Genomic DNA, 16,968 nt, shown 5'->3' with positions numbered 1-16,968 from the left:
CATACATTTTTTCCCTCCCATGATCAGACCTCTATTCGGCTCTCTGTACCATTTCCGGGGTGACACTGGACAGGGAAGCACTGTCTTCTTTGATATCAACACTCACTTAACACTCACTTGACCAATAACATGGTAAAATGAAGGAAAATATTGTTTTCATTTGGCAAATGCCAGCCCGGGTGCAAATTGCGAAACACATTGCTTGCAAAGCTGTTCGCGGCCCATTCTATCAAATCCAAAACTATCAGCCGACTATCAAATATGTATCAACTTCCTGAAAATAATGATGACTCTGCCTCGAGATTCCTCAGATCGGATAGTAGTGCTCAAAGTGCTGTCACTGGAAAAACTGAAGCTTTGTACAGCAAAGTTATAAGTATGATCAATGGAGTTGTGAATACTATTTATGCATACTTTCGACACCTTGCATATTGAAGCATCATCACTCTATCAGAGGTTGCTTAGGATTGGCGTTGCTTGGGGTGTGGAATAGAAATTTGCGTATTGAGTTCCATTGACCAATGGCCGTGAAGCATTTCTTCCTGAATGAGCCATCCTATCTTTGATTAGGCTGTGTTACTGTACATACAAAAAAAAATGCTCCTTCATCATTACGAGAGGCAATGATTGAAAGTTGAGGACTGGAAGTGAAAAAGTTGATGCTCTTCAGTTCTCTTAATCAGACAGTACCTGAAATTGTGTTGCAAAATTTCTTTGAGTATCAGTTTCCTTCATCGCTGTGCAATCACGTTGGCCCGTATACCATATGTTCAATAAGCCAAGATCTTCTTTTCTTGAATTGGGTATATTTACCACCTGCACATACTTTGTGTAGTGAAATTTGATTCTCATAATTGATGCTTCATTCTCCAAGTTTCATTCAGGCAAACTTGGGGCGACCCATTATTTTACTGTTTTTTGTTATTAATAACTGGAAATTCCTGAACTCTGCTCATACTATGTCGAATTCAGATTGTTCTTGATGCCGATGTTGCAGCCAAGATTCCCAGAGTCGCTGCAGTTAATCATCTGAATTGTAGTGGGTAACATAACATATTTCCAAAATAGACACCTTGAAAAGATATAAGCCCACGAGTTTTGCTATTTCAATCACCCAACGGACTCTCATCTTGGAGTCTTCGTCATTCTTCTTTTCTTGTGATTTTTTTGTCTAGTACTCCTACTGATATTATAGCTATGTCCCCGCCGTTGTCTATGATGTGAGTGAGAATTCTCTCCTTCTGAGTTTCAAGCTCATTTATTAATCACAGCTTTGGGCCATTGCTTGTTGGGGTCTTCCTTAATTGCATACTTTATGGTAAATATATCACCTCCAGTTGATTAAGAATCAATTATGTATTGCTTTGCTTACTGTGCAGGTGTCCTTGCTGTACAAGTGGGTGTCCTAGTGCTAAGGCGTCTGCATGCTTTGATCTGATTATTGGTCCTAGATATTTATTTATTTCCAAACATACAAGAAGTGAGTTCCCTTGACCATGCACTACCTGCTAGTACAGTATCTCATTTTTAAAATGATATGTTCTCTAGAGACAACCAACGTATCAGAGCACTTGTATGGTACCTCTTCATAGTGGAAACTCTGAATACTGATGCGTATCTAAAGCTCATTATTTTTGTGTTATTTCTGCACAGTCTATTCAATCTGCCAGACTTGCTCAATGGTTGATCCTTTCTGAGTTCTTTATAATGATGCTCAGTGTTGAACGCGGCTATGCTGTTCACACGTCACTAATATGGTCATGTGTTACCTTAGTCTATGCTTAGTATACACTGACATCATATACCATGTGCGGATTCCTCAGTACTTCCTTATGTAATACTGTCATGCATTTATGTATATAAGTAGCTATGTCCTGTACTGGAATCCAACTTGCTTCTCTCTCACTTTTATTGCCTCACTGAGACACTAAGCTCTATTACCAGGTATGGTGCTGGAGAGTGTTCCCACTATGCACCCCTTGCCTGCTCAACACTCAGGTGATTGTATCCTTTTCACTGACCAGTGACCCTTGTCCAACAGGTTTTGACATTGGTTTGATGCTGGAACCACTGGTGTTTAGATATGGTGAGTTTGATCAATATTTTCCTTTTCAACCTGAGCAGGAAATCATGTCCTGGCACTCCTTTGTCTTTTGTTTGAGTCTTCTCCTGCTCCTTTGATTTTGACTAATAGAGTGTTCATTTTGCTAGGAACTGAGAAAGCAGTCACACGGGTTCCAATTAGTATGCACATTTTACCAACATCAAAAGTTGATCTAAAGAGAGTTCACATTGTATTCTGTCCTTTGATCTGCAGTGCTTTCGGCTGGTATGTAAGTCAATATGTTGAAAAATGGTTATAACAAGATATTTATATCCTGGCGTATGTGATTAGATCCTATTGTGACTGTGATGATTTCTACTCCGGTGCAAATCTTCATGGCCTGGCACATCAAAGTGATCAGTCAATCCACCGTGTTGTTTTATGGAATAACCTTCTTTTCTGTGTGCTCTTTCAGTGAGTACTTCTATCAATATTTATTGCTTTTTACCAATCTTGTGGTTTTGTTTCTCTCATGTTATAGTCGGCGGGTTAGCGAACACCATTCACTATGTCGGCAGTCGCTAATAACGGCTGGGATTTACAAAGGAAAATCTGAGTCAAAACTTTGATTTCCCATCTGTGCTTTTGATGTATTGATCTTCCAGCAATGACTTGATTTCTCGGCTCATCATTGATAATCTTTCCCATAGATAATTGATAATCTTTCCCATGAGTAATAGATAATCTTTCCCATTGATGATTGACAATCTTTTACATCTGAACAAAATTTTATTTCCCGGTTCGCGAAAGTGAATGCCTGACTTTTGAGCCACTGCAAATACTAGTCTTGCATTGATACAGAGTGAGAGTTACCAGAGTTGTGCGACATATAGTTATCCAATCCATTCAACATCTTCACCATATCGGCAACAAGTTCATGCCATTGTTTCTTGTCACCTTCTGGATCAAAACCCTGTCCCCACCATTTGACGCATGCAAGAAGTCCCAACCAACCATTTCTGCCATGCTTATTGAGTGTAGTCCAATCATCACCAAATTCCTCGAATGCAGCAGGAACTCCATTGCTGTCCAATGCCCACCAGTGTGGTTGAAGGCTGACCCACCACAACCAAATGCTGTCACCGAATGCGGGCGTGCATACTCTGTGTCACCATTTCCTATATTTGTAATTTTCTAAACCGACGCGACAAATTCCTACTCTCGCACTGTGGCAGTTTCCTCTTCAATGTAATGAACATTTTGTAAGGAGATTCCGCCTCTCAATAGTTCTGGACAGTGGCTCAAAAGTCGGGCATTTACTTTTGCGAACCGGGAAATAAAATTTTGTTCTGATGAAAAAGATTATCTATTACTTATGGGAAAGATTATCAATTATCTATGGGAAAGATTATCAATGGTCAGCTGGGAAAGATTATCAATGATGAGCCGAGAAATCAAGTCATTGCCGGAAGATCAATACATCAAAAGCACAGATGGGAAATCAAAGTTTTGACTCAGATTTCCCTTTGTAAATCCCAGCCGTTATTAGCGACTGCCGACGTAGTGATTGCGGTGACGATCATCAATGAATTTGCAAATCTTCATCAATTTGATGGCTCAGTGATCACTTGGTTAGCATCCTTTGCAGTTACAGATATCTTGATTACAGTGACCCTGGTGTGGATTCTGGTAAGTTTCTGGTTTTTGTTACGTGTTCCAAATTTATATATTTATTGATTTTTTTCTATATTATGCAGTGGAAGAAATGCACTAACATACGAGCTACGGATGATGCTGTTTCCAGGATCATTAGATGTGAGTTTACCTTTTCCTTTGTGTCATTTCCTGATGTGTACATTGTTCTCGACCAGTGACTGTACAGACCGGAGCAATCACTGCTTTCTCAGCAATACTCGATGTTATATTATTTTTGGCAATCCCTGTAATTAATTGTTTTCCATGCATCCACAGGGCGTACCACTGATGAGATCTATGTGCATTTCTAGAACACTACAGTGTATGTATGATCAATCAAAATGGCTTATTTTTCTTATTTTTTTTTGCAATGCTGAATCCTGACACTTTTAGAAACTTTGTTTGGGATTTTGCATTGTCAAAATTATACACCAATGCATTGATAAGCATGTTAGTGGATGTTGTTCTGGTGGTACTATCCGAGAAACAGTTTCCTGATCAAAGATTAGTCTCAATGCTCGCGCAGGATGGAATAACCTCAATGGGCAACCCATGCCAGGGAACAGTATTCTCTTCATCAATGAACCTCATTCCAGTATTATGAATTCATCCAACAGTCGAATTGGACCGTCCAATAGAGGCAGTACTAGTGTGCGTCTGTTTTTAATATACCAAGTGCAAAGTATTCACTGATATCTGCCTGCTGGTTGTTGTATATCAGGCTCGAAACCCTGAAGCAGGAATTATCACCACGGGTGTGTATGAGCTTGATATGGGGAACCAGTGGGCCCAGACAGAATCTGCTCCATCAAAAATGGATGATGAGAATGCATTGGTCAAGATAGGTTCTGCACAAGGAGGGAGGGATCTAGGGAGCGGAGTCATGGTGAGAACAGTGGTGGATATGTTGACGGATCCAGTTCCAATGCCAAAGTAGACTTTGGAGAAAGTCAAGTAGGTGGGCTTGGGGGCGAGGATTTCACTTTTGTGTGATTGCATTTGATAAATGGATATTTATGGCTTGGAAGCTTGAGGTTTGTATAACAAGAGATGCATATGTGATGTTATTTCAGGTTTTGTGCTGGACTTGTGACTGTAGTGACCCTTTGTGCTGTCTGTCTATTGGAAATCCCTATTATTATTTATCACAGACAGACTAAGCACTTAGGAACGAACCGATAATAATCAAATGGTATATCTGAGTCGGAAACCACTTTGGGTTATGCAGTGCTAGGATGCCAAATCAGAGATGGACGAGGTCAATGGGTTAGAGGGAAGGAGAAAGAACCGAGAAACCTAGCACCCTTGTTTAATCCATTGCACACCATCTACTACTTATCCCATCTATGCACCACCAAATTTCCCTCAGCCACAGTTACAAGACTACCATGGCACATTTTGTCCTATTGCTATCTCAGAGATTTTCTTTCAAATCCCGAGCTGGTTGAAGAGAGATTGACATGGGAAGGAGATAAACACTGTGAAATTTGCCACCCTGTCTTCCACTGTGTTTTTTTTTTGTCGTGTGCAAGTCTAATACTGGTTATGGAATAGAGCTTGGAACCAGGAATCGAATGATTGGGAGGATATTGATATTTGCCAGATATCTGCCAACACAACGCACAAGACATAGGAACCGCGACGAAGTTATCATATTCAGGGCTCTCATCACGATTTTTTTCAAGTGCTGAAATCTCAATCCCTCCATATATTCCAGAGTATCGCCACGGCTCGGAGCTCACAATGCTATATTTGTCTTGGCGCAGGGAAACACACTTGTCGTGTTCAAATACTATCGTCTATGTAGCAGCTATATTGACATCAGGAAAACCATCCTCGGTTAATGATTCAAATATTATTAGAAATTTTCATTAATTTCACTTTCGCCAACAACACCTTGATAAGCTTTGTTAATGTTCATTAATTTTTGATTATCTGTGGTCATTAATGCTGACGATGAAAATAAAGAGCAATTTGTGCGAAGGAAGAGAACTGATCATAGTAGTTACTAGTACATGTTCAGAGACTAGCGCTACTATGTACTATACCTTGATATCATTCTACCAGTTTTTCCGCAGCTCGCAGCATCTGTCCGGGCTCACGAGCAGGCACTGTTGAAAGCATGCGCCCCACAGTTTCACAGAATGCCAAGAGGTCGGCATTAGCTTTTTCTGCCTTATCCAGTTGCTGCTGCAATGATGCGAGTTTGTGATGAGCTTCCAGTGAGTTAAGGTCGTTGAACTCCTCCAGTTTCTTTGCATTCTTCTCCCTCCTGACCACCTCTTTCTCATACTCCTCCAGCCTCTTTTGCTCATCCTTTATCTCTGCCCGCATCCTCTTCTCACTCTCAATTGCAGTGATGTGGTAGTCTCGTGTGCGCTTCCATCTTTCATACAAGGCATCTGCATCCTGCCTTTCTCTCCTTGCAAGGTCTGCTTCAGATTCCCACAACGATACCTCACGTTGATACAAAGACAACTCGCGCTCTTTAAGAGCTATTTCACGCTCCTTTAAGTCTTGATCCTGCTGCTCCCAGTCCTGCATTCGCGTTTTGAGATCCTCTATTGCCTTCTGTGTTTGTCAAAGATCGAACTCCTTTGTTGCACAATCCTCCTGAAGTCTCTTCATCTGTGCCTCGAGTCTGATGACTTTTAGAGCCTCATTGTCTAATGCCATTCGACTAACAACTGTGATAAATATTATGTTAGTAAGGAAGCAAAAGCAGAACAGGGTTTCAGACCTTGTGAAGCAGGCAGGGCACTTGAGCATGGTCCAGTGCGTCGTAAAGTATGGTTCTCTTTCGAAGATGTACTAGACCTGGTGGATACATGAATATCAAATAGATATATTGCAGGTTTGAACACACAAAGAGTGGTTTCGATGAGCGGTAGCTATCCTTTTAGCGGCGCTGGCACTGACAGGCCCTTCAGGCTTGCGTTTGGTGAATGTACTCATGTCGAAGTTGCTACACTTAAGGTGTCTATTTGGCAAGGTGGAAACTCATATTGGAATGTCTATATACATGAGTATTTATTATGATAAGTTGAAGTATGCATGCTCGTCCTTGAAAATATTCAGTAGAAATGAAGAGGCATGGTCCAATATTGTCTGGCTTGTCCAATCCGGGGGTACTGATCCACCCCACTGCGGGAATAGATGTGCACTGCAGACAATGCTGTCGAGGGCAATGATAGATGCAGTACATAAGCCATCAGCTCCAACGTCTCTCCTAACCCGGTACAAGCCCGAATATGGTTCAGGATGAGCTACAAACTTGGTGAACCACTCAATGTAGGCGAGATGTTGCGGCGGAGGGATATCAGAAGGTACCAGTGTATCGAGTTTGTCAGAAGGAAGTGAGAATATTACGCGTACTCTGCCAACTCTCATATCTATGTTCAAATTAGCCATATACTCCAAAGAACTTGATAAATATACATACCTTTGGTCCAATCATTTCCCTGCTTGAGCCTGACAAGAACAGTATCAAAGCGTGAAGGTTTTATTGATTTGTTGGATCGCTTGGAAGAGGAAGGATGAGCTGAGAATGAATCAAGTGTTTTCTTGCTAAATAGTTCTGTGTTGACGAATTTGAGTTTGTGCCAGACTGGAAGCAAAGAAAATGGGAGAACAACAAATCGTGCCCACTCATCAATTTGATTGATTGGAATATTGGGATAGCGATACTGAACAAGGAACCGTTTCAAAACATGCGTGAATTGGACTGCACAGTAACCATTACTACAGGTATCTTCAAGCCGGGAAAGCGGAACTCTTCTCATGGAAGAGAAACGAGTGAGTTTCTGAGTGTATATGCATTTTATGTCCAGTAATGTCCGTTGTGCACCAGGGAAGTCATACCGTTTGCCGAAATCAGAGGAAAGAGTAATTGGGGTAGGATGGGAGCTACGCTCTGAGGATGGGGAGTTTAAGACTTGGGAAAGCCTCCAAGAGATGTAGTTTGTGTGGTGCATGATCTTTTCGCGGCGTTCAAGCCAGTGCGTCATTTGAATGTATTCGTCCTTGCGATTAGATGCTCGGTAGGCATCTTTTGCATAGTCAATATGCAGGCGTTCAGTGGTATCTGTATTGTAGTTGTCGGTTGTTTCATAATATGTTATAGAGCGTGAATAGTGACAAAGAAAATGTAATTTTGGGATATTGAAGTGTTTCCGCACCCCAAGTTCGACGAAAACTCCACGATGAGCATGAAATTGGGCGAGCGCTTCATCAATCTGGGATAGAGATTCAGTAGTATGGATGGGGTAGCATGAGAGATAGAGGAAGTCGAGGAGAGCCTGGGTAGCAGCAAGCAAGGTACCAGATTGATGAATACTTAAGTGAGGTATATCCGTGACAACTCCAAGGATGAATGAACACATTTGTTTATGCTCAGTCCCGCTCACACGGGATAGTGTGGAGATACCTTTGTGAAATGTTCGGATAGTGTGGTTGGGTGGGAGTCGACGAACACGGGCATCAATCTCATCTGCACCACAAATATCGGTTACCCATGAAATCAGATGCTTCATAACACCCTGGTATAGCTGATGGAGAATATCCGGAGTAATCGAAGTGAAGATATTGGTGTACGGAAGGTCTTCCCAGAATGGATGCTGAATGGGTTTGACGTTACATTCGAGGCACTTCTCAACCCAAAGGTCTGGGGTTGATGTATGGATAGCCTCTAAAACAGCTTCGATATCTCTATATGGGTGAATACAAGGATATATTCCAAGGTCCTTCTTCTCAGCATCGCAGCTGGCACAATCACCTGAGTATGCTGTAGTGGCCAGAATTTGCTCCAGATAGTCGCCGACAAAAGCAGCAAGGATAGGATGACAGCGGCGTTGTAGTCCATCACCGCTAGTCATCACGGTGCCCTCAAGCCCTGCTTTGCAAAGCGGAGCTGTAAGATCCTTGAGGCAAGCGTGGAAAAGATTTGCAATGGTCCGACGATATGCAGCTTTGTTCCGAATGTGTTCTAGACAACTAGTTGGTAGATATGCCAGAAGGATTTGGCCCTGCTGTGAAGGTTTTCATCGTATTTCCTTTGGCAAATTGCCAATAGTGAGGTAGACAGGGTAGGCTGCCTTATTTCGGAAGAGTGTAATCTGTGTTTTGTCACTGGAGATGATCACAGGGAAGATTGTTGCATCTGGTTTGTCTGCTTCAACGGCCTTCTTAAAGATAAGATATTAGCACTATACCAATTCGATAAAGGCCAAACGTACCTGAGTGTTCCACCACCATTTTCCGGTGTTAAAATCATGATAAAGGCGCATAGTGTTGTTGGAGTCTACATAATGCCTTTCGGGAGTAAAACAAAGGTATTGACAATGGTCCGGATTGCCATAAAGAGCCCGAATACACTCTAGAATGTCTCGCTTGTAAAAGTCGAAGGCTTGACCAGCGATAACAACCTCCTCCCTAGTGAATGATGGCCGATTCGAAGGTAGTTCGTTGTCAATGATGTTATTCAAATCATCGCTATTCCGATAAGACAAGCCCAGAGCCTCAATAACCTACGCGGCAGTGAATTAGATGTCAGAGATCCCAGATATGAGTGATAGCACGTACACCATCAATCAAAAGTAACTCTGAAAAAGCTGTAGAGCCAGAGCCACGAATCTTAGCCCAACAAGCCATCTCCCAATCAGACTTTGAGGTGAATGGAGCCCATATATTACTTTCGCTGTCCACAATGGATGACTGATATTGCTGAAAACCAGGATCGGATTTTTGGGAACTCAAATAATGAGGCTGTGAAGTAGGTAACGGAGCACCTGCCTGGCCCCCAAATCTTTGTATATGGATACCATCCCGATGAGAGGGTAGACTGCGTAGGAGAGGATTGGAAGTATGAGGGGCATTGGTGATAGGAGGATCAATAACCATATCATCATGACTCTGGCATGTTTGTACCTGACGCTCAGGCTCCCATTGCAGCTCCGTAGTAACTACTTCGCCTTCATCATCATTACTTTCGTCGTCATCATTGCCTTCATCATCGTCGCTGTTGTCCTCAACATCCTCAAGTCCTGGGAAGTCTTCTGTAGTATAGTCCTGCCCAAAAAAATCACCGACAAAACGCATAGGTGGTACCTGGTCAGGCTTGTAGACAGGTTGCTCTATGAGCCTAGCCGAATCATCATCTACGGTAGCAGGCATAGGAGATAGATGTCGAGGCAGACGGCGCCGCAGGAGACTCCGACGTGGGGAAGAACGGTTTATGCAAAGTTTGGCAATGAGAGCATCTGCTTCCTTGCGGCAGCGAGGATTTGGCGTTTTCAGGTAGTGCTGAGTGAGATCACTGTCACGTCGCCAAGTATGCTTGCAAGCGTTGCAAGAATAACCAGAAGCCATGAGTTTCGACAGATAGGATAATTGGGGTCATGCAAGTGTAAAGTAATGGTGACTAATGAAGGGTCAAAATTCTGAATTTATTTCATGGAATGTTTCAAGTCCATAACTCACTCCTGAAAGTCGACGTGTGTCTATTCTTTACCAGTTCCATGTCAAGGCGACGGGCTGCTCAGCAGTCAGGTGCAAACAAACCTGTTGCGTCAATTGCTCTCAATGCTCCCAGCAAGGTAAATTCACGAGAAACTAGGTCTCAGAAGAGAAAGTCGGCTGGAATAGCAGGTAAGCATTCACCGTTGAGTAATAAAAAAAGGTTTACGGACACTATATCTCTGTAGACAACCGAGAGCAGAATGCTGAGCAACCTGAGCAACCTGCAAAACGGTCTCGCAGGCAGACAAAGGAGAGTGGACTGAAAAGTGCTCTGGCAGTACCTGCATACCAGTCTTCATGAAGGCGAAAAAACAAGACTGGTCCGGCAGATCTTACTCCACAGCCATTGCAGAATGTCCTAAAGACACCGACACCGGCACCAACTACACGTCGCAAGATGGCAAGAACACCTTCTACCGCCATTGGTCAGGCTTCTGTAGCAATGGTGGAAAGTCATACCCTTGAACCTGCAATACCCACAACCACAATTAAGATACCAAGCCTCGCTCGCAGTAAGATATAATGCCACTTTCATGAAACCATTCTGACTGTTTCATAGGGGGAGGTCCTGTTCTGATTCAGACAGATGATGAGGATGAAGGTAAATGGCATCAAACTTTTGTCGAACTTACCTTATTAACAATTATCTTCTTATATTGCAAAATTTTGACCAGATAATTCCTCATCCAAACGGCTACAAGCTCAACAAGAATTCAAGGATGCTCAAGAGAATGACAGTGACAGTGAAAGTGATATGATTGAAGACATAGAGGACATCAAAATGTTGAACCAAGAATTTGAACGTGAAAATGATTCCGGCTCAGCAGCCAAGTATTACGCTGAAGAGGTCCGGTTTCACTCTGGGTCAATTTGAATGCCTGCTTGCTGATTGTTGCATAATTATAGGAAGCACGGTTCACAACACAGAACCGCAGTGAGAAGACGAAGAAACAAGGTGTTTAATCCTGTCATAATCAACGATTGAATGATTTGACATTCATCATCAGGTGACGTGGGCACTCCCTCAACCCCGTGCCGCAGCGAGGATAATGGACTGCTTTCCAACCTTGAAAGTGAAGATGTCGTGTCAACTCATGCTCCTATGACCAAGGTGAGTTACATCAGTAAACAATCTTGGTTTTTCCTCATCTACCATGCAGAAGATGCAAAGAATCGCGGCTAAGCTTGTAGGAGAGGTCTGTTTTTTTAACTATCATTTGGGATAGTTCTAATTCCTTTCAGCTTCCTGTTGTTTCCTCCGATGGTAAAGAAATGGAATTGCCAGCTCCGGCTCTGGCTCTCTCTCAATCAGGTCAACTTGCGTGGCTTCCACATACCAACCTTGTCCTCAAGACTTCCTCTGATGCAAGCTGGTCATACAAACTTGATCTGAAATCGCAAAATCCCCAGATCAGGTCAGTTGTGAAAGCAGCTACCCGCAAGGCTACCCTAGAGCTTGTCATCAATGGGAACGAATGTGCCTTGCACACTGCAGGGCTTAATGTCATCACGCTGGATGCCCTCATCAAATGTGCAGATGAACTTGGATTTGATGAAGACCTTGATATATCGCATCGGCTCCAGGATGGAGACCTCACAACATATGTTTGACCTCTCATGAAATATGTTGGCATTTTAAATTGTACTCCGTACCCTTCCCTGCTTATTTAATTCTCCGATGTAGGTTGCGCAGCGTGTCATCATTGAATGAAAAACCCTGAAGGCTGGCTTCTCCTCAGTTGTGCTTACTGCATTTGGACTTGATTACTCTGAAGGAGGTATAGAGGAGGCAAAACAGTTGGTTGCGAATTCGGATTATATCTATCAACTATCACCAGTATGTGTCTTGCACCTCAGGGAGTCACTTTTGACGTTTCTGCTAGTCCGGTACTACTTATGACTATAGTCGACCATTCAGTCATGATGTTATCCACAAGTATCTCAGCGCAGCGCTTTTCAGCTCGACAAAATACTCAAAATTGATCATGTCCGAGAAGGCGAAAATTTTCAAATCCTCGCTTCCTCAGAAGCCCCTTGAGCTAGAATTACCAAAAGCGATGGTGGCCATGGCAGCTTGTGTGGTATGTGATCGAGGCATGGTCATGATGAGTTTCTAATTCCTCTCGAGATACATTCCATTGTACAAGACCATGCGAAGTCTATTGAGGAAAACTTTCCTCCAACTGGACTGAACTCGCTTTGGACGACATTCATCGCAGTCTTGACAAACTTAGAGACTGCTAGCAGGGTGAATTACCATAAGCTTATGCATAAGCTATATCTGAAATCTTCGTACGGTTTTCTAATATGCTCTTTCAATCCGATCATCTGACTATATTTCAGTCGTTCTGTTGCCCCAACTGAGCATGGTCTCTCTCAAGATCAAATTCTGCAACGTATCAACCTTGCCGCGTTTGCAGCCAATGGCAATGATGATGATAGCAGCTTATCGGAGTCTGATTTGGATCAGAGAGCTTCGCAAGATGCACAGAGAGCCACCACCGCTTTTTCAAGCGTCGACGGCAATGCAACACTTGATAGTCCTGGGTCAAGCAATGGTGATGGGCCTAGTGATGACAGGCCTGGCAATGACGGGGACGGATCTGGTGATAACGGTGATGGGTCTGGTGGCAATGGCGATGGGTCTGCGAGTGATGTGCACGATATCTAAGGAAATCGTAGATGTTCACAGCTTTCTTCATTCTACACGTTGTATGCCCGAAGTAATTAATTCATAATATACACCCATGGTTAATAATCTGGATGACAAGGAACAACTCGAACCTCTCGTTAATAATCAGAATCTATCATGAAGCTGTCATTAGGCTATCGTTAAATTATCATTAGCCTATTGCAAATAGATTGTTATTTTATCATTAGGCTACTACTAACTTGTTCTACTTTGTCATTAAGTTCTTGCAATTATCCGTTAATGCGTCAGGGAGGCCGGAAAATGTTCGATAATTGTTAATAAATATTGGACCAACCAATTATTGGATATTAGCGAAAATTTCTGATAATATTCGCTACATTAATCGAGGACGGTTTTCCTGATGGATATCGGCTCTTAGAAAGGAGATGGACTTGTTACAATATATGTACTTGGTGAAAATTATCTTGGAGAGCAAGCCCACTAGGAGACGAAACCTCACTACATAGAGGTGAAAATATGGATGGCCGGAACAATCTGGTGATCACTCATTCTGACGCGGGACCAGCGCGGGACGCTGAGTCTACTGATCATTCTCACTGATTTCCTCAACTCTGGGCTCGAGTCAATTTGCTGTTGATCAACTGTGCGGGGTATAAAAGTCCGGGTTGTCTAAATAGAGCTGCTTCAAGAAACAACACTGCTGGTCAGTCCGACGAAGTCTGGATCTTCTTTGCTGGTCAAAGAAAACTCTGTACTCTCTGCTTTGGGTTCAGCATCTTAGTCCTGTCATCCCCACTCAAAAACTTCACCGCCTCCAGAACGAAGTGGCTCGATCTTCGAACGCAGGCTCCACGTGTTTTGATTCTTCAACTTGCCATGCGTTTCAACTCGCTCGTGAGCTGTGCTCTACTGGGACTCATATGCGTTGCATTGCCGGTTGCACTTGCAGTACCTCTGACAGTATGGTTTTCATCTATTGTCTCGTAGACCACACTGACATGTTGAACCCTGGTATCTATGAGAATTTGAAGGCTCGAGATAGTGCCGCTCCCTCGTCCCATAGCGCAGATACTAGTCTCCCTCAATTTCGAACTCCCGAAGCAGCCGAAGTCCATATCCAGGAATCTCCAGTTACATACGATCTTCCGTCGTCGTCGTCCTCTTCCTGGCCAGATGATCTCCATCCCACGACTGTCCTATTTCCCCGTGGAAAGGTCACCTTCAAAGTCACCTTCGACTTTGGTAAGAAAACCGTGCATCCTACTCCAACCCAGCAATCAACAAGAACCATCGTAAAACGGTTTATCCTGGACGCCATGGGGAGCTTAATTCAGAATGTTGAGTTCAACATTGAGTTCGAGAACGATTGGATTGGGAAGAATACAGAGATCACCTTTTCTGTGGTTGGGGGACAGGAGTGTCCTGCAGCGGGGTCTGCTCCTGGTCGGAGAAGTTTGAGGAATAGGCGAAGTGAGGGTGAAGGGTCGAATTGGTTGACAGAGTCGGTGAGCGGTACAATGGGCAAGAGAAGTGGCTCTGGGTGTCATGGTGGGATGTTGGACAAAGGAGCGGGCACTTGGGTGTTGAAGAATTCGATGGATAGACCTATTTATGGACCTGTACCTCAGCCAAAGGCAGGCGGAAAGTAGTCAGTTCATGAATCTGCACAATGAACACCTTCCCATGACGATGTCAACTCATATTAGTTCATATCGATATTTTGAATACATCACCAAGAACTTGTATATTGACTTAGTACTAGGTAGTAGCAATTTGTCGTGGTCCAGTACCATCGACTGACACTTGACTGCGAAACAAGATGAAACACCGTCATGACACCTTTTTCAAATTTTTATACTTGAGTTGATACCCTACGAGAGGGGCAATATAGCCACCAAAAATTATAACGAACTGAACACCAGGTCAGGCTTTACAGTTTTATGCAACTGCACAGTTTACTTACAGCTTTTTCCAGCCACCCAAGATGAATCGGAAAGACAGTTTACATATCTCCATGGTAGAAGACTTGCATAATTGATAATAATCCAGCTGAGTCCGGACCACCTGGTAGCGAAAAGAAGTTTCGGAAGAATAACTCTTTCGTGTCAAAGTCCTGAAATGTATTGTCACTTCAACTCAGACGAATCTCAGAGAAAAGTTGAACGTACTTTGGGGTTCGTCCGTTCAGTGAATACACACGGTACACCTTTGAAACTTTCCAAAGAATGAGGAGCACCTCGCGGTACAAGAGCTTCTCCGCTTTCGGGAGTGCAGATAATTATCTCTCCACTCAAGATAACTTTCAGCTTTCCTTCCAGGACGGTGATTATTTCGTCATGATTTTCATGCCAGTGTGTGGGTACTTTGAGTATTTTGTCGTCTTGGAGTCCTCGGATTTTGATGATCCGGAGCTGGGGCTCGAAAGTCTAAATTGGGGATGGAATGTGAGAAAACGAAGTAATTTGAGAGAATTCCCCGATGCGTCAAATGAACAGTAATGACTTTGCTCACCATCGTATCCTCGTTCTGAACACGCACAGTGTCCGGATAGTCCACCATCCTATTACCAGCAGCAGTGTAGTGGATAGCCTGAGCGCGTTAGAGGGGAGAGAACCAATTTCGAGAATCAACCCTCAGTACACACTTTATACTAATATCACTTCAAAGTTTCCCCAGAGTTTCCCAAGCTCAAGGCCTATGGGGACACGTATCTGTTTCTCGAGAATGTCAGTAGTGTTTAGTCAATCTCCCCCGTTTTGCCATGAAGATGAATATAAATTTGTTCACGAGTTGAATTATGTTATGGTTTAGCTGTTTCATTCAGTATATTAGCCAAATACAATGATGATGATGGTTTCTTCGTATCACGATTCCCTCTTCAAGCTCTTGTATTTTAATCGATGTCCTAGCAAAGGAGCAATATAGCCGCCGAGAAGTGTCACGAACTAGGAACCAAACGGATAAGAAGTTAGCAGTACTACTGTTTCGAAGATATTGGGTAACTCACAGCTTTTTCCAACCAAACGACATGGACTGGAAATACAGGATATCCATCTCCATGGTAGAATACCTGCATCATAGGCACCAAGCCTCCAGAAGATAGACCTCCTGGGATCGCTAGTATGTTGCGGAAAAACAGTTCCTTGGTGTCAAAGTCCTGGTAAGACGAGTCAGCATTGGCCGTGATAAGAAATGCAAAGGACGTAGCGCACTGTTGGATTTGTGCGCTCAGTTATCACACAAGGAACTCCTTTCAGGCTCTCTAACGCATGAGGTGCACCTCTGGGTACAAACGCGTCTCCACCTTCCGGTGTATATATTTTTGTCTCTTTTCCGACAGTAACCTTGAGTTTTCCCTCAAGGACTGTGATGATCTCGTCATGGTCTTCATGCCAGTGTAAGGGCACTTGGAATATATCGTCATCTAGGTTTCCTCGGACTATGACTTTGCGGAGTTGAGGTTCGAGAATCTGTATTGTTAAAAGGTGGAAAATTGAGTGGGAATTGGGGTCTGGTTGATACGAGAGCTCACCAGAGTGACTCCCTTCAGATACTCGAAATCATCTGAATATTCCGACATAACCCTATGTTGTGAGGATTTTAGATATTCAAAAGTGAAAGGTCGTATCCTTTAAAAGCCTTCGTGTAAACCATCTGGATAGATAAATAAATTGTATGGGCGCCGCGCTGCTACAAGTCGGAAGTATGGAATATTCATGAGCGATCCCAAAGCGATCCGGGTGTGAGAGTGTATGAGCAAAAGTAAGCGGCCTAAGCTGGATCCGATTTCGGCTCCGGGAGCCGAGGTCCGACGCCGTTTTTTTCTTCCTACATTCGTTTCCTGCTTCAATGTACATGAAATTGATCAACGCGTTTTTGAATATCGATTATCTCCTGGTTGCTCCTACTCCATACAGAGACATGCAAGATAACTCTGTAAGTTTGGTCAAATTTCCCTGTCACGCTTGGCCCAGGGTTCTCTTTGCTGTTCCTGCCCATATCGCTCAATCAATTCGAACCTTTAGCTCAACGAATGCTCTCGTGCTTTCCAATCGCAGGG

General features: G+C 43.3%; 9 protein-coding genes across 9 annotated transcripts; 4 read left to right on the top strand and 5 right to left on the bottom strand.

Annotated features, from left to right (window-relative positions):
- Positions 1-1,263: 1,263 nt before the first annotated feature.
- Positions 1,264-4,193, top strand: C8R40DRAFT_1007789 (uncharacterized protein; the record flags this gene model as incomplete). The annotated part of the gene is made up of 10 exons (XM_046222819.1): positions 1,264-1,318; positions 1,380-1,396; positions 1,452-1,480; positions 1,549-1,682; positions 2,396-2,518; positions 3,594-3,733; positions 3,802-3,859; positions 3,916-3,986; positions 4,051-4,061; positions 4,133-4,193. Coding segments are annotated over 10 exons (699 nt in total), but the record flags the coding sequence as incomplete, so codon positions are not given.
- Positions 4,194-5,794: 1,601 nt separating this feature from the next.
- C8R40DRAFT_1171845 (uncharacterized protein) lies at positions 5,795-6,694 on the bottom strand (the record flags this gene model as incomplete). The annotated part of the gene is made up of 4 exons (XM_046231776.1): positions 5,795-6,310; positions 6,389-6,426; positions 6,480-6,556; positions 6,606-6,694. The coding sequence occupies 4 exons, from the start codon at positions 6,692-6,694 to the stop codon at positions 5,795-5,797; spliced, it is 720 nt and encodes a 239-aa protein (XP_046085020.1).
- A 78-nt stretch (positions 6,695-6,772) lies between these two features.
- C8R40DRAFT_1171844 (uncharacterized protein) lies at positions 6,773-10,105 on the bottom strand (the record flags this gene model as incomplete). Its single annotated transcript, XM_046231775.1, has 5 exons — positions 6,773-7,131; positions 7,182-8,766; positions 8,821-8,922; positions 8,974-9,264; positions 9,320-10,105. 5 exons carry the CDS (start codon positions 10,103-10,105, stop codon positions 6,773-6,775), a joined length of 3,123 nt encoding a protein of 1,040 aa, XP_046085019.1.
- A 408-nt stretch (positions 10,106-10,513) lies between these two features.
- On the bottom strand, positions 10,514-11,243 carry C8R40DRAFT_1110378 (uncharacterized protein). Its single transcript, XM_046228322.1, has 2 exons — positions 10,888-11,243; positions 10,514-10,828 (listed from the first exon to the last, which is right to left on the bottom strand). Exon 2 carries the CDS (start codon positions 10,788-10,790, stop codon positions 10,614-10,616), a length of 177 nt encoding a protein of 58 aa, XP_046085018.1. The 5' UTR covers positions 10,791-10,828; positions 10,888-11,243; the 3' UTR covers positions 10,514-10,613.
- A 29-nt stretch (positions 11,244-11,272) lies between these two features.
- Positions 11,273-12,059, top strand: C8R40DRAFT_336290 (uncharacterized protein). The gene is made up of 4 exons (XM_046234753.1): positions 11,273-11,366; positions 11,416-11,451; positions 11,498-11,881; positions 11,940-12,059. Exons 1-3 carry the CDS (start codon positions 11,358-11,360, stop codon positions 11,864-11,866), a joined length of 414 nt encoding a protein of 137 aa, XP_046085017.1. The 5' UTR covers positions 11,273-11,357; the 3' UTR covers positions 11,867-11,881; positions 11,940-12,059.
- Positions 11,912-13,013, top strand: C8R40DRAFT_336392 (uncharacterized protein). Its single transcript, XM_046234756.1, has 4 exons — positions 11,912-12,092; positions 12,139-12,336; positions 12,384-12,547; positions 12,599-13,013. Exons 2-4 carry the CDS (start codon positions 12,241-12,243, stop codon positions 12,924-12,926), a joined length of 588 nt encoding a protein of 195 aa, XP_046085016.1. The 5' UTR covers positions 11,912-12,092; positions 12,139-12,240; the 3' UTR covers positions 12,927-13,013.
- An 893-nt stretch (positions 13,014-13,906) lies between these two features.
- C8R40DRAFT_1171842 (uncharacterized protein) lies at positions 13,907-14,557 on the top strand (the record flags this gene model as incomplete). Its single annotated transcript, XM_046231774.1, has 1 exon — positions 13,907-14,557. The coding sequence occupies one exon, from the start codon at positions 13,907-13,909 to the stop codon at positions 14,555-14,557; it is 651 nt and encodes a 216-aa protein (XP_046085015.1).
- A 150-nt stretch (positions 14,558-14,707) lies between these two features.
- C8R40DRAFT_336378 (uncharacterized protein) lies at positions 14,708-15,758 on the bottom strand. The gene is made up of 5 exons (XM_046234755.1): positions 15,553-15,758; positions 15,420-15,497; positions 15,077-15,334; positions 14,872-15,021; positions 14,708-14,819 (listed from the first exon to the last, which is right to left on the bottom strand). Exons 2-4 carry the CDS (start codon positions 15,465-15,467, stop codon positions 14,911-14,913), a joined length of 417 nt encoding a protein of 138 aa, XP_046085014.1. The 5' UTR covers positions 15,468-15,497; positions 15,553-15,758; the 3' UTR covers positions 14,708-14,819; positions 14,872-14,910.
- Positions 15,648-16,662, bottom strand: C8R40DRAFT_336364 (uncharacterized protein). Its single transcript, XM_046234754.1, has 4 exons — positions 16,441-16,662; positions 16,121-16,378; positions 15,916-16,065; positions 15,648-15,853 (listed from the first exon to the last, which is right to left on the bottom strand). The coding sequence occupies exons 1-4, from the start codon at positions 16,486-16,488 to the stop codon at positions 15,773-15,775; spliced, it is 537 nt and encodes a 178-aa protein (XP_046085013.1). The 5' UTR covers positions 16,489-16,662; the 3' UTR covers positions 15,648-15,772.
- Positions 16,663-16,968: the final 306 nt, after the last annotated feature.

The sequence above is a fragment of the Lentinula edodes genome (assembly GCF_021015755.1).
Source record: "Lentinula edodes strain Le(Bin) 0899 ss11 chromosome Unknown C8R40scaffold_23, whole genome shotgun sequence".
Taxonomy (NCBI): domain Eukaryota; kingdom Fungi; phylum Basidiomycota; class Agaricomycetes; order Agaricales; family Omphalotaceae; genus Lentinula; species Lentinula edodes.
The sequence above is the reverse complement of the archived record's forward strand: the minus strand, read 5'-3'. Positions and strand labels throughout refer to the sequence as shown.